This window comes from Lathyrus oleraceus, chromosome 1 (assembly GCF_024323335.1).
Source record: "Lathyrus oleraceus cultivar Zhongwan6 chromosome 1, CAAS_Psat_ZW6_1.0, whole genome shotgun sequence".
Lineage (NCBI taxonomy): Eukaryota > Viridiplantae > Streptophyta > Magnoliopsida > Fabales > Fabaceae > Lathyrus > Lathyrus oleraceus.
The window spans coordinates 457,772,903-457,788,688 of NC_066579.1; the positions used below are offsets into that span (position 1 = coordinate 457,772,903).

The window sequence follows — 15,786 nt, forward strand, 5'->3', positions numbered from 1 at the left end:
AAAAGCATATCATAATCAAAGAATGTATTGGCAAACCGAACAAAAAAACATAACGCATAACAAGTAAATTTGATTTTGTTATCCGGACTAAGGGTCACGATTTCTAAATTTAGACTGAAAGAAATTGATCTGCTGTCGCACGCGGATCAAAACGAGTAGTTTTTCAAAAATGTAGTTTAACGACAAATTGACTCAAATATCGTTCTCAAGGATTCTTGTTTAATTAATCTACCGATAGAACAAAGGGGGGGGATTTGGTTGGTTTAGATTCGAAAAAGTGATTTTTAAAAGTGATTCTAAAATAAGCTGACACGAACCAACCTACTGCATCATCTTCTGACTTATCATTGATTCTTATAAAATTCCAAATCCCTAACGGGTCTGCTTCTATTCGATTACAATTACCATTAACAAGCGTGAAGAAAATTATGCGAGTAATATTCCCAAATTCCGAATTAAGCAAACGGATTAAAAACTATTGCGAATTAAGCATACGCAACTTGATCGTTCGTGATAAAATAAAAGCTATGTTAGCACGAAATTGATTCGGGATCATCATTCATCAATCGAATTTAAGGATTCTATCCTATAGCAACAATTAGATTAAGCAAATAATTGGAATTATAAGAAGAATTCAAAGGAAACAAATTGGAATTAATAAAAACCTCAAAGCGGATTCTGAAATACAGCAGGTTGATTCAAAAGGGATTAGTTCTCCATAGTCATCTTGCTAACTCTCAAAAAATCGTACATGAACAGAAAAACGTAAACCTGTTTTTGGCTGCCTAACCTAGGTAAAAACACTCAAATCCGTTTCACAACTCAACCGGGTCAAATGTACGATCCGGGCCCAATACAACTAACCCAAACAAAATATAAAAATAATGCAGCAGCTTCAACGAAATTTCTGACCCTGCTACAGTCTGATTCAGCTCTCGACTTCTGAACAAAAATTGTAGATCTTTTTCTTAGCTTTCCATCGACTGGTAGCACGTCTCAATCCGATACTCCTAGCTCAAGATATGATTTTTCTCGCGAAAGCTGCTAATGCTGAAAATTAAATACGAAAATTAAATAAGTGCAAAAATAACATAAATTATGAAAACACATTATAACATAAAAATAATCAAAACAAACCGAAGAAATGCTTAAGTACAAACATGGAAGAACGTGCATGCACTGATCAGAAATCAAAATAGAAGAAGCAAAATTACAGTTTATGAACCCTAAGTTCAAAATTTCAAACCGCAGCAAATCATGACAAAATAACTATTCATGACAAAATAACTATGACAAAATAACTATTCATGACAAAATAACTATGACAAAATAACTATGATATATCTATTGAAACATAACCCATTGCAAATATAAAAAAAAAATGAAAAATTTATCAAATGTGAGAGATAGATGATCTTGGAATGTCAAAGATGGATTATCTTAGTTTGAATATAGTGGGGGTAGAATTTGAAAGATGTACTAAGCTTGAATTCAAAGGAGTGAAAATTGTGAGAAAGTTTGAAAACGGCTGAAATAGGAATATACTCGTGAGTTCTAGTATTTTATTATTTTATTAACTTTGTTGAAATGAAAAAGGGCAGAGAGAAAGGTTTTGGCTCGAATACTTAAACAGAAGTGTCCGGATTTCAATATCGGTAACAAATTCAAAACATTAAAATCCGAATTTTTTTAAATGTGTTTTTACATAATTTTGAGATTATTGAGACGCATCCAAATTTCAATCTCCTTAACTTCCAAATTTTTTGAACAATTACTTAAGTGTGTTATAGAGAGCTTGTTGCATTAGGAGTATTTCTAGAATTTCTCTGTGGTAATAGTTTTTATCTCTTGCAACATCATCAATAAATAATTGGCTAAATAAGACATTCCAAAGAGAAACTGAAAAATAGCTTCCATTCTATTTCAAGCACATATTTGCAGAAAATGTGCAATGACAAGCATTATTAAAAGACAAAAACATAGCAACCCCCTGAAGTGCTGTACTAATATTATTTCACAGTTCAAAGAAAAACAAATACTGAAACACAATACCTAGTTATCATCTGAAAACAATAAAAATATAACTGCATATATTTCCATAAAAGCTCTCTATACTAGTTGCTCATACATACAATGACAAAAGTGTTGGTTGCTTGTGTCCTACACTTTATCCTGCAACTTGACAACCCAATAAAAATTACAAACTTCTTTCTTAAATAACCATAACCTGATCAATGGACATGGAACCTGAACATACAAGATAATTTCAAGAAGATCAAAAGAAAAGATTAAGTAGAAGCGATGGTGAAAAGCATATGCACAATCTCTTTCAGGCAGAGGAAGGAATTGTATTCACTTGTTGATATGATAGAATCTTCAAAGGGATCATCTAGGACCTGAGAGTTCATCTGGCTGGATATGTGAAGTTGAATCTACTACTATCCAATTTGCGTTAGGGTGATGCATGTGGTTGTTGTTAAAATCTTGTCGATACGTCTCTTCTTTCTGCCATTGCTCCCATTTTTCTGCCAAACCATCACCTTCTAGCATTCTCACCACCTCAGACATCTTTGGTCTTTCCATCGGCGACCCTTGTGTGCATAGTAAAGCCACTTGGATTAACTGCTCTACCTCATCATCGTCATAATTTCCCGTCAATTCTGCATCTACAAGTGTCTCCAACTTCTTGTCTTTGAGAAGTCCTTTAACCTAGATTCAAAACAATGTCAGACACCAATGAGAAGTCATTGGTGTTGATATTAATGCAATGGCGTATAGATCATAGTGAAGAGACTAAAAACATACCCAATCAAGCAACATGACATCATCATCATTGGCAAGACGTGCTAAATCGAAAGCCCTCTGTCCAGTTATTAGTTCAAGAAGCATCACACCGTATCCAAAAACATCCGTCTTTTCTGAAGACTTTCCAGTTGACAGGTACTCCGGTGCTATATGCCCAATTGTACCACGAACAGCAGTAGTAACATGTGTATCTTTATAATCCATAAGCTTTGCTAAACCAAAATCTCCAACAACTGCTTCGAAATCCTCATCCAACAATATATTTGCAGCTTTCACATCACGATGAATAATCTTAGGGTCACAATGATCGTGCAAGTAAGCAAGTCCCCTGGCAGATCCCAGCGCAATATTTTTCCGCATAGGCCACTCAAGTGGCGGATCAGATTCACTACGTTCTACAACAACATAATCAATATACATAGACACAGTTTTAGTTTGAAACTAGAAATTTTGAAATTCAACTGTAAGAGCACTCGTTGCATTTAAAAATTTGACTTTTGTTTGAGTGAAAAGATAGGGCACCTCGTAAACATGATGCTACACTTCCATTGGCCATATAAGGATACACAAGCAAACGTTCAGTAGATGTCATGCAAAAACCACGAAGCCGAAGCAAATTGCGATGCACAGCCATACTGATCATTTCAACTTCTGTTTGAAATTGTAGCTCCCCACCCTGTGTCCGTTCCTCTTTAAGTCTTTTTACGGCTACAAGGGTGCCATCAGCTAAACGTCCTTTATAAACCTTTCCGAATCCACCTCTACCTAGAATGTTTTTGTTACTGAAGTTATCGGTTGCTACTAGCAGCTCACGTAGAGAAAACCTTTTAAGCTGACCAAGGTGAACTTCAGGATCCTCCTCAGCTGCCACAATAAAAGACAGACAAAAAGTTGGTTCACAAGAGATAGCTAAAAAAAGAAATCATTTACGAGCATGTATACCATAGATTCTGTTATTTAACTAACCGGGAACGTCAAAGAAATGATCCTGTGGTTTTCTTTTTCGCCAATAAGCAAGTGCAATTGCAGGGGCTGCAAACAAAAGAGCAGCACCGGCAGCAACTCCTCCAGCAATAGCTCCAGTATTACTACTACCTACAAAAAGGATTAACAGTTTAATCAGAAATTATAACTCGAAACAATAGATTGTGGCTAATCGGAAAAAAATAGCCAGAGTTTAAACTATCTTTAGCCTTTGCTTAACAGCTCAAATTTGTAGGTCAAATGTTTTTTTTTCAGTTCAACTTATTCTTTAACAATTTAAAAATCACTGTCAGTAAATAAAAGACATCAATGTACCTGAAGAAGCCGGTGACGGTGGAGAAAGTGGCGCAGGAGTGTTTTTCGGTTGTTTCAAGCGAGGATTATTTTGATAACTGTAAAGTGGAACAAATGGCATTAGCAACATTTCATGTCATCTGTGAACAATAAGACATAAATAAGAACAGAATTTTTTCCACAGACCTGATAGGGGTAAATAATGAAAATGAACCGTTGACTGGGACATCCCCTTCTAGATTGTTGTTTGACAGATCACTGTTTTCCAAGATGGCCGTTGTGTCAATTTACACATGGAAATTAATGATTCTAGTATAACTATGAATCTACTTTGACTAAAGTTCATGGCAAATCTAAACAAAGGAGTAACACTCACAGAACTTGCAGCGTAGAAACATTTGTCAGAGATACGGGAATGTGGCCAGTCAATGTGTTATTATTGAGACGCCTGTTTTGGAGAGAAAGATGAATAATTAGTTTGGTGTATATATGACTGATAAAGTAGAGTAATAAATCATGATCCAGAAATTTATATAGATAATTTTTCGGAAATATTACAACACAGGTTTTCGAGAGCCAGTCTCTCCACAATTCAGATTCTTCCTTTACCTTGTTCTTATCAGGCCAATAACAAAAAATAGGACTATACTTTTTTAGGCATGGATTTTTGTATATTGAAGCTTTGCTGGAAATAGAATGAACGTGTTGTAGAGGCTACAAAATCTACCACATTTTGCATTGGGAAAGCCAAAAATACAGATGTTGAACAAGGTAAAGGAAGAAAAAAATTGAAACCAGCATAAATAAACTTTGCAGATCAAAGATTTGAGAATAAGGAAAGTATGTCATACAGGAAACGTAGTTTTTGAAGGTTGCCCAATGAATTCGGTATGGTACCACTTAAATGGTTCAAGTAAAGATCCAAGCTCACCAAGTTTGTCAAATTTCCTAGCTCTTCTGGGACTTTTCCTGTTATATTATTACTATAAAGTTCCCTGCCATTGAAAAGGGAAGAAAGTTCAGATTCGTGCAAACAAAAAAGTCCAGCAAATAGTTGATTGATGACAGGTCACATTCATGTCATTCTATTGAAGCTGATTTGTTGTGAATACGACCAGACAAACCGAAATAGATTACCATGTATACTGTAAAGTTTATAATCTCTCCTTCCGAAATTTAGACAACTATCTCTAAAACTCATGATATCAAGTAAAACTTACGAAGGTAGCAAGAGTTTCATGATTCGGTCTACAATTCTAAAATACAAAAGAATCAATCAAGAAACAAGTTTCGGCTTAATTTCTCATGAACAGTCAAATTTACTTAACAATATCATATCTGATTCACAACTTACAAGTACTGCAAATTTGAGAGATCACCAAGTTGTGAAACCAGTGTACCAGAGAGGTCCGCATTTCCAAGATCACTGTTCAAATGCACAAAAAGATAATAACAATTCACGTCATGGACAAACATTCGTAAATCCACAGTTAAAATTGACACATCAACTTACACACGGGTCACACTGTTATCGCCATTGCATGTAACATGAAACCACGTGCAAGGATTGACAAGGGTAGCATCCCAACTTTGAAGAACATTGTTAGGATCATTCAAGTTGCTCTTCAATGCATTAAGTGCATCACCTGTGCTAAAAAGAACCAATCTTCAGTTGCAAACATCCTTAATATTAACTTGTGTGGTGTAGGAGATAAAGTAAGCATTGGCATCCACGACGCAATGCAAAATAGCATTACATTCAGGAATCGTTAACATGAACCCCAACTTAATTAGTACTAGACCAAGTCCAACTAATCTAAATGAAAGCAATCAAGACATAAAAATAAAAATAAAACATTTTAGACAAGAATGAAACCATTTTGAAAAAACATTCTTATATGATATAATGAATTCCTATACCTACTTAGCACGGACACCCCGAACACGACACCGACACTGTGACACCGGTAATAATTTGAAAAAATGAACAAATTAAATGTAATCACAAGTATAAGTATCGGACACCGACACCAACACATATTTTATCAGAGGTGTTGGTGCTACATAGTCCTGTACAGTATAGGCTGTCAAAATGAACTCCCTAGGCTTGGGATTAAGCACTCAACCACTAAACAATCAATTAACAATCTAATTTACCGAAGCAAAACACCATCATGTATGAAATTTACTAAAATTCTTCAAATACATGACCATATCTTTTTAGCAAATGGGTTGAAATATTACAAAGCTACTCCAAGTTAACTATGAAGCATATTTTTCAATCAAGCATATGAATATAGTAAGTAACAATAAAGCTAAAGGGCAACCTAGTAGATCAAAATTAGGTAAATTTCCCTAATCATAGCAAATTAAAGCACCCAATTAACAGATAAAAACATTTGTGGAACAATTAAAACCCTCATATAGCAAAGAAAGCAACCTAGTAGATCAAAAATAGGTAAAATTCCCTAATCATAGCAACTTAAAGAACCCAATTAACAGATAGAAACATTTCATGGAACAATTAAGACCCTCATATAGTAAAGACAAAAGTAACCACCTACCTTCCACATTAGAAGAACCTTTAAGCACAAAATCAAAAACCAAAATTGCCCAAAAAACAAAGTAAGCTTTAGAACACAAAGTCAGTCGTTCCATCTTTATTTTCAACTAGAAACACACTTTCATAATCATGCATAACCAATTGCTTTGAATCCCCTAAAACAAACAAAACCCTCTCTTGATCTACACGATTCCCAACACCAAACTCCACAACACTTTGACCAAGTTGACCAAACAAAAAAATCGTTAATTTGATGAAATTGAATGATGGGTAGGTTAAAAATCTCTTCTTTTTTCGTTGTTAGTGTTGTTGGGATGAAAAAGAAGCTAAATTTTGAGATGGGTATAGCTTAGTTTGAGGTGAAAATGCAGAACAGTTTAGAGAGAGAAAAAGGGTTAAGAGAAAAGCCAGGTCAACGAATGTTGCATCGTTTTCTTTACTGAGAAATTTCTTAATTATTATTATTCCTTTTTTTTAATCTAAAAATGAAATTAAGTAAAATAAGGATTATGTTTGTTTAATTAACCTTGAATATGAGTAATTAATTGAAGTGTGATTAATTAGTTAATTGGGAATGGGATTAATTAAGAAGAGAGAGAGGGTAGAGTCAAAGATGCACGCATGCACGGCTGTGACTTGTCCCCACACCCACTTCTGCTTCTCTGTAAGAAGAAAGAAAAAAAGAAGCTTCAATGTTGAAATGTTGAAATGTTGAAATGTTGAAAAAAAGATAAAGTAAATACTATGTATGTGGGTCACTCTCATGTGGTATATCATTGATTCATTCAAGTAACATGTTTACTACTAATACTAGTATAAGTTACTATATTACTATAATTATATTCCCTTTTGTAGTATTATTTATATATAGATTTAAATATGGTATTAGTTTATGAAAATATACTATTTTTGTGTTTAATCTTTTGTGAAATCATTTTTTCTTGGTAAATATAATATGATTTATAATAATTAAGTTGTCAAATTAAGGTGAGTGGAAGAAGGGAGTTTTGAAAATAAAATTGTTATATATACGATAGATAAGTCTTTTTTATAATTCGAGAAAATTGTGAGGGTGTTGAAAGTAGTCAAAAGTTTTGGGAATTTGACAATTTATTTTTTGTTCGTATTATGTGTTTATAGTATATTAATTAAAGAAGTTATCTTCATACAAAAACACATATGTTTTCGAGACAAAGTTGTACAAGTGGATAAGAGAAATGGAAAACATCTATATCTTTATCAAGAAAAATTGATGATTATGTTGGTGAATAGACTTGCATATTTCATATCTATTTTATTAATATGATGTGTCAATTGTACTATGAAATCCTGTGAGAAATATTATTTTAATGAATCAAGAGAAACAATGGGGAAATACTTCACCTTCGATTCATCATCAATAAGGTTTTCAAAATTTCTCATAAGATGTATGGCATCAGTTAGGTATAATTGAGACTAGATCCCATAGGCAACAACGGTTGAATCCCAACTTCATAATTGATATTGTTAAGAAGTTACTCTAAGATACATATGAAACTCGTGGATAAGTTTATGTATAGAAAGTTTTTTCTAAGTAGGTAGATAAAATGATGTCTCAGTCTAGAGGTTATAAAACTCTTAATTTTGCCACAATTGCGAGAAAATGTTGAATTAACTATGGAGCATATTGAAATATTCAATACATGGTGCAGAGAAGGGAATTCAAATGATAACCACAAATTACAATTGTTCCCTTTTATCTTTGATTGTGACAACTTTTATGTGGCATTCATATTTCCCTATGAACTTTATTTGTATTGTAGAAGACATTGCACGTGCTATTATAACCTACAGCAAGAAAACTAAAGGAATGTTCTTTGAAAAGCTCAATTAAGACATGTTAAAACACATGAAATATTTGTTCATCAAAGCTTCAATAGTGGCAAGTTGTTGAGTCGAGTCTTTGCCATGAGGATAATGTTATGACACTTATGACTTTGAAGAAGTTGGGTAAAAATGTGAAAGATTTATCCCAATCACCATGAAAATAAAAATATTTGTATGGGTAACATCTAATGTGTTTTGTGTTCTTATAGCCCATGTAATGGTTAGTCCAAAGGAAGTAAGGTTGACAGTCTTTGTATGAGATAGGAAATCGTTTTATTATGTCATCTTTATCAGGTATTGGATTCACACCCGTGAATGGGTGGCGACTTCTCGACAAGTGTATCAATAATGTCGTAGTAATAAAAAAGATATTAATTCCACGGGGAGTGCTATTTAATAAGACAACAGTTGTGCAATTATAAAAAAAATAACAATTGGGGGTGGGGGTGGGGGGTTAAGTTTGAATGCAAGAAAATAAAAGTTGTTCTGAATTAATAAGAAAACAATCAGGTTTTGTATAGAATCTCTTATTTCTCCTCTGTTGATGTCTAATGCATTACATGAATGAGAATATTGTTATATTTCCATAGAGAATTAACACAACCATTATACCTAATCCCTTGGTGTATAGCTCGTCAATTATCCATCAGGGTCTCATATCCTTATTCAACCAGCGTAAGTGAAATTAGGCGATGCACAGAATGTTAATTCAATTGCCATTACTCGGGGTCTTCTATCCATATTCAACCAGCGTAAGTAAAACAATTGTCCTAGTTCTAACACATAGACTAATCGTCAGTATTCCCTATGTGCCCAAAATTAGATTAAAATAGTCTCTCACATAAAAATCATTAAGCAAAATAAGCAATTGAATATAAATATAACTCTAATTATTCATGCAATGATAAATTAAATATATGTCCCAACAGGTTCAAAATAAGTTCATCAAACAAAACCTAACTTAGAGATATTTAGCTACTCATAACGATGCAATCAAATACCAATTGATTAGATGAAGATTGCATCTGAAAATCCTCGAAGAACTGGATTTCAATGGCTTCCAATACTCTCAAAATCACCCTTTTGTGCTCTTTACCGTCACTTTCAGTCTCAAAACGCAGAACCCTTGAAAAGATGCCAAAAACTCCCTTTTATATGAGTCAAAGCAGTCCATAACGTGTCAGAATAGACCTAGAAAATGACCTTTCTCATGCGAGATAACTTGCATCGCGTGCGATGCTGACTTTGCTTTTCTATCACGCACGCGATATTGTGTGTGAGTATTCAAGTAGCTGCACATTTTTCTCCTTTTTCCATTTGATTTTCATTTAGTCCTTATTCCTTCATACTTAGTCATTTTTTCATCTTTCTTTGGCCTTTATTCTTCATTTTTGCTCCTTGTTAACTTGTTTTGATATGTTTCTTCGACCGAAAATATGAATGATAGAGTGTCATCACAACCCCAAATTTGAATCGTTACTTTTTCTCAAGTAACTTGCCTGCACTGCCAATTCCAAACAGAAAAATATGTTGCACAATAACAATTGAACATCACCGTATGAAATTTATAAACCTGGCCATCATTCTAGCTTCCAACTTCAATATGGGAAATTAAAAAAACATCCTCAATCTTTGACAAGTACACATCCTGTCTCTCATCTCACTATGATTCACTCAATTGATCGGGTAGTCTCTCAATCAACATGAAAAATCGTTTAAAGTAAGTTTAATCATGTTCTAATAGCTTTCGTCAAAGAAATTAAAATACACACATTTGAGGGCTTTTTCGATTGTATCTTAACTTATGTTCGGGTAAGATATATTTGGAAAAGTAGGTTTACACCTTTGGAGTTAGGTTATCTAGTTCTCCATACAATTATTTCCTTAGTAATGGTACTAGAGATTCTGCTATTGTTGTCCTTAACATTCATTTTGCATTTTATTTATCTTTTTTAAGGAGTTATTTTTAACTCCTTGTTTTCTCAAAATTTTGAAATTTTGACCATTTTTTTTCTCTAGTACCTCAACCCCAAACTTAAATTTTACTCACTTCCAAGAGCAACCCCAAACTTATTATTTTTCATACAACTTAATAAATAAACATTTCTACCTAACTCCGGAGAGATGGTGGAAATGTGAAATCTTTCAAGTCATATGGCTAATAAATAAGGCTAAGTCACCGAAAGAAGGGTCAAGTTCAAAGTGGTTAGAAATGGACGTATCCTTTTACTACAGGGTGGTCACAAAGGCTCCGAGTTAAAAAAAAACAAATGCCTTAGTGTATGTAAGTCAGATCAAACAAATTTAATCGGAAATAGTTCAAACTTGATAAAACAATAATGCATGGATACGCTCAATAAAAGGAATAGTAAGCAATGGAATTTATTTGTCCCAAACCTTACTAGTTTACATATCTGAAGGATGAGTACAAGTCTCTTGATTACTTTTTTATCCTTTGCCTTCAATTTGTAAGTCGCTTTCCTGATGATCAAGTTTCCTCAAATGGTACTTTTGGTTCATTTGTTAAATGCTACAAGTGCAGTTTTTGTAAATTTGAAAGAAACAACATATGCAAACTCATTCATCAAAGACAAACATAAATGATGTTTGAAATGCGTGCACGAGTGGATAATTCCTCTTAATGATCTCACTACTAACATATAGTAAATTCTGTAAAAACAAAGAGACTGGTTATAACAGAGGGGTTACCTCCCATGAAGCGCTCATTTTATGTCATTAGCTTGACGACTGGATTCAAGGGTCCGAAAGTATTAGGGAAACTTTTTCATTTGGAATTTACCCTCCATAACAATGCTTTAACCTTTGTCCATTTACTTTAAATCTCCTCATATCACCAGTATCTTGAATTTCAATGGCACCGCTTTGGCAAACTTCTGTGACAACAAACGGTCTTAACCACTTGGATTTCAGTTTTCATGGAAATAGTCGCAATCTTGAATTAACAGTAAGACTTATTGTCTGACTTGAAAATTTTGCCTCGCCAACTTGTTGTCATGATATCTTTTGGTCATTTTCTTGTAAATTAATGCACTTTCATACGTATATAATTACACCTCCTTCAATTCATCCAATTTCAATAATTTCTTCCTCACATTTAGCTTTTTGTCAAAATTCAGGAATTTTACCACCCAATAAGCTTTATGCTCCAGTTCTACAAGGAGATGACATACTTTACCATAAACAAGTTGATACGGATAGAAGCCCAAATGCATTTTGAAGGTTATTCTATATGCCTACAAAGCGTCATCCAATTTTTTCGACCAATCTTTTCGTGATGCTGCCACTATTTTCTCCAGAATTTATTTCAGTTGTCTGTTTGATACTTCGACTTGGTCACAAGTCTTAAGGCGATATGATGTTGAGACTTTATGTTTAAGATTTTATTTTCCTAACAATCTTTCCCTCCACCACTGATTAATACCCTGGGTACATCAAACCTGGCAAAAAAAATTATTTTTAAAAGTCAGTAACAGTTCGGGCGTCATCAGCATTGTAAGAAATTGCCTCAACCCATTCGGTAACATAATTAACACAGACAATACTATAAAGATACATATTTGATTTGGGAAATGGACCCATTAAACTATTCCCCGACAATCAAATGGTTCTACCTCGAACATAATATTCAAAGGCATCTTGTCTCGTTTTGTGATGTTATTAGTTATGTTGCATTCGGGGCATGTGTAACACCCCAAAATTTGCCCTCCCATTTTCATTTTCACCTAACTTTTGGTTTGGTATTTCATCTGCATATCCATTAGCATCATAGTACATTTATTTGCATTAAGAAACAAAAACCATAGACTCAAAGGTCTTGATCACATAAAGCATTGATTGGAGGTTGAGTCATAAGCCAGGGTTTTTCCATGGTATGCTTGTATTTGTGGATCCTTCATCTTGGATGTCTTGATCATGGAGCATAGTTGGAAACCCTAATTCTTTGACCATGATTTGTGTTCATGGCATTGGTGATTTGGATGTTGGATTGCAAGTATCATCGTGACTAACCGATCCTTAAAACCCTAATTTCTAATTGTAGCACTATCATCCATTGTCTGTGCATTCAAGTTTGAGGATTCATCTGCATCATTTGGTTCATTATGAATTGTTTGATTGAGGTTCATGGCATGGCAAGATTTATTCCATTCATATTCATGGTCTTAATTGCTTGGTCGAGGTTCATTTGTTCAAGTTTATTTCAATGGCATTACAAGGTTCATTTCATTCATTCAAATGGCATGATTCATAGGTCTTTCATGTTAACATAAAGTTCATTTGTGCAAGTGCATCATTCATTCAATTTCATTTCATTAAGTCATGTTTCATCCAAAATCCATGATTCATTCAAAGTCCATTTCCATTTCAAAAGAATAACAATCCATTACAATACATCAAAGTCATTACAAATCATTTCATACAAAAAAAAATACATTTTTTGCCTAAGTTGACTTCTGGTCAATTGTTGACTTTTTTGTCAACCAGTTGACCAAAGTCAACTGACTAATTCTACTTATTCTAAACCCTATTTCTTGCATTGCTTCTCCCACAAGCTATCCATTTGTATGAGTCGTCTTTTCTTCCACTTTTGATCTTTGATGATTGCCATGTTCCAATGTTTCTTCAAATGCAAGCCATTTTGTATGCCTTATCCAATTCTCATGTGTGAATACCCTACAAAACATTCCAAGGCAATGTATCATGCTACATCAATCATTCATCATACATATTATCATAACCATAAACAAACATCAAACAAGCCATTAATGCACATTATACATCATAGGAACATGGCATTCAACCCAAAGAGCTTGCACATATTCACTCAACATTCAAAGCAAGCAAGCATTAACATGTTAATATCAGAAATACATACTAGCAACCTACTCATTCAAACCATGTTAACATAACTCTGTACCAAAAATTTCATACCAACATTAACAATGCATCCTTATAGCTAACATTGAATAACCATCATTCACAAAAGGAAGTTCATATAGCAAACAGCAGGACATTCAGGCAAACCATCAGTTGCACATTCATTGCATTCACCTAGCAGTCATAGCATGATTTCACTCACAAATGAATCTAACATCTCAAGACGGCAATGTAGAGATTTATCATCACTCACCCAACAACATTACATCATCACACAAGTTCATGACTAACATCAAATTAGCACATTAGAAATTTCCTACCATCTAACTGCTAACCTTCTAAAAGAAATACATTCCAAACTTTCCATCATCAACATATTAACTTCATCAGCAATTCATATAACTGAAACACCTAACACCTAACAGAAAAATCGAAACCATCTTCACTTCCTAACTGATTGCAGAACTATCTAACAACATTTTTCAGTTCAAGCTAACATCCATAACAGAAAATCAAGACCTAATCATTCACTTAACAACTGATAATAGAATTTCTCAACTAACCTAATTGTTTCTCACAGTTACCTATAACTAACAGAGTTAACAAACTCTCAACTAACTTTGCATTAATCAGAATTAACAGAGTGAAAACTCTGTTAATCATCATCCCTATAAAATCTCACCATCACCTTCATTCATCAACTTTGGATTCCACCATCAAAATCATTCCTCACTCTCTCGATTCATTGAGCATTCTCACTTTCGAATCACAAAAATCTCTCAATCAACACCTTCACTCCCTCACTTTCTTCCTCAATCAATCTCTCCGAAGAACACAGACACATCAATAGAAGAATAGTAGAAGAAGGAGAAGATCTTGAATTCAGAAGTGAGAAAGAGTAAGAGCAAGGAACGGTTACCTGTAAATCTCATCGTCGTCACCTTCGGAGTCTCCGACAGCGTAAGCTTTTTCTTTCACCTTCGTGCTTCAAATTAGTCATGGACATGTAGTTTGAAGGTTGAGGAATCAAATCCCCAACCCCTTGGGCTTTGATTCCATAAGATGATGATTTAATTTAGCTTTTCATGACTAGGGTTCTTGAGACAATACAATTCAGTTAGGAGTTTGGGTTATGAGTTGACTGAAATCATTGATGAATTTGAATGGAGGGGTACGAAACAAGTTTATTGGTGGTTGAATTTCTTGGTTTGGCCCTTCGCCGCTGCCGGAGGCGACCTCCGACACGGTGGAGGGCGGTTACTTTAGGCAAGGTAGATAGAGGTATTCTTGAGCGCGTGTTTTTGATTTTGATTTGAACATTTGATCTGAAGCTACTCACTTCCCCCTCCCTGATGTGTGTAATTGGGCTTCTCACCATAGGCCCAAGATACCTCTCATTATTACACTTGAATATTACTAGGCATACCCCCTGACTCCAAGCAATAAACGTGTGGGCCTTGGTGCAATGGGCATGTGCCCTAAATCCTTTTTTAGCTCTTACACCACCTGCCTTTTGTGTATTTTTCCTTATATTTTCTCTGTTATATTTTTCTTTTGTCAAGATTTTCTTTTCTTTTTAGTTGTTAAAATGCATTTTGACATAAAAGATTGAAAGAGTTGTCATGATTAGAACTTAGATTTTTAATTAGGTTTAATTGAATTTTTAATCATTTTGAAATTGAGTATTTAATATACTTTGAAATAATATGGTTAAGCTAGAATCTTGATTAGGTTTTGATCCAAAATGATATAATTTGAATGTCAATTGTATGCTAATTTTCATTTAGTTTTGTGGTTAATATGCAGTTACTTTCCCATTAGAGTTTAATTCATTTCTTGATTGAAAATCTCTTTGATGCATGATTCCATTTAGCTTTGTGTTTCATTTTGATGCATGATTAATATTATACCTAGCCTCTAACTTACATTCTTGTTGTATCCATTCATGTTGCATTACATAGTTGAATGTGTTTAACTCTGCCATTGTCACTTGATTATTTTAGGTATGATATTATTGTAAGCTTGTATGAACTTTTCATTTCATGTATGGTTTGTAATTCATCCCCCCATAGTGGGTAAAATATCCTCCACTCGCATGAACATATAATAGTTTAGGATTTATCTTTCCTTTATTGCTTCCCTTTGCATGTTAACTAACAAGGTAAAATCAAACGATAAAAAGAAATTTTCCAAAGTTTAAACACATTTGATCCAACGTCAAGTGTTTTTCCAAATCAAATTCACAAAAGCAACGTGAGTGTTTGATCCAAAGTCAAGTATCTCATTCATTCCATTATATTCTTACACTTCTATATTTATCTCTATCACATTCTTCTCACACCTTTCACAAATAAATTTCAAACACTTGATCCAACGTC

At 33.9% G+C, this 15,786-nt stretch overlaps 1 protein-coding gene and 1 long non-coding RNA gene across 2 annotated transcripts; both read right to left on the bottom strand.

Moving 5' to 3' along the window:
• Window positions 1–2,064: 2,064 nt before the first annotated feature.
• LOC127084903 (BRASSINOSTEROID INSENSITIVE 1-associated receptor kinase 1) lies at window positions 2,065–7,090 on the bottom strand. Its single transcript, XM_051025426.1, has 11 exons — window positions 6,648–7,090; window positions 5,597–5,729; window positions 5,438–5,509; window positions 4,935–5,078; window positions 4,460–4,531; window positions 4,270–4,341; window positions 4,105–4,181; window positions 3,772–3,900; window positions 3,328–3,669; window positions 2,806–3,200; window positions 2,065–2,709 (listed from the first exon to the last, which is right to left on the bottom strand). Exons 1-11 carry the CDS (start codon window positions 6,739–6,741, stop codon window positions 2,386–2,388), a joined length of 1,854 nt encoding a protein of 617 aa, XP_050881383.1. The 5' UTR covers window positions 6,742–7,090; the 3' UTR covers window positions 2,065–2,385.
• Window positions 7,091–12,872: 5,782 nt separating this feature from the next.
• LOC127084915 (uncharacterized) lies at window positions 12,873–14,777 on the bottom strand. The gene is made up of 2 exons (XR_007788822.1): window positions 14,328–14,777; window positions 12,873–13,204 (listed from the first exon to the last, which is right to left on the bottom strand). It is a non-coding gene; the product is annotated as an uncharacterized LOC127084915 (long non-coding RNA).
• Between the last annotated feature and the right edge of the window lie 1,009 nt (window positions 14,778–15,786).

Bases quoted from the DNA above. Each gene is read 5' to 3' on its own strand.
- LOC127084903 (XM_051025426.1), bottom strand. From the start codon at position 6,741: ATGGAACGACTGACTTTGTGTTCTAAAGCTTACTTTGTTTTTTGGGCA. The intron at 5,510-5,596 runs GTAAGTTGATGT...GCATTTGAACAG, and splicing joins GATAACAGTGTGACCCGTGT to TGATCTTGGAAATGCGGACC. The intron at 3,901-4,104 runs GTACATTGATGT...TCCTTTTTGTAG, and splicing joins ACCGTCACCGGCTTCTTCAG to GTAGTAGTAATACTGGAGCT.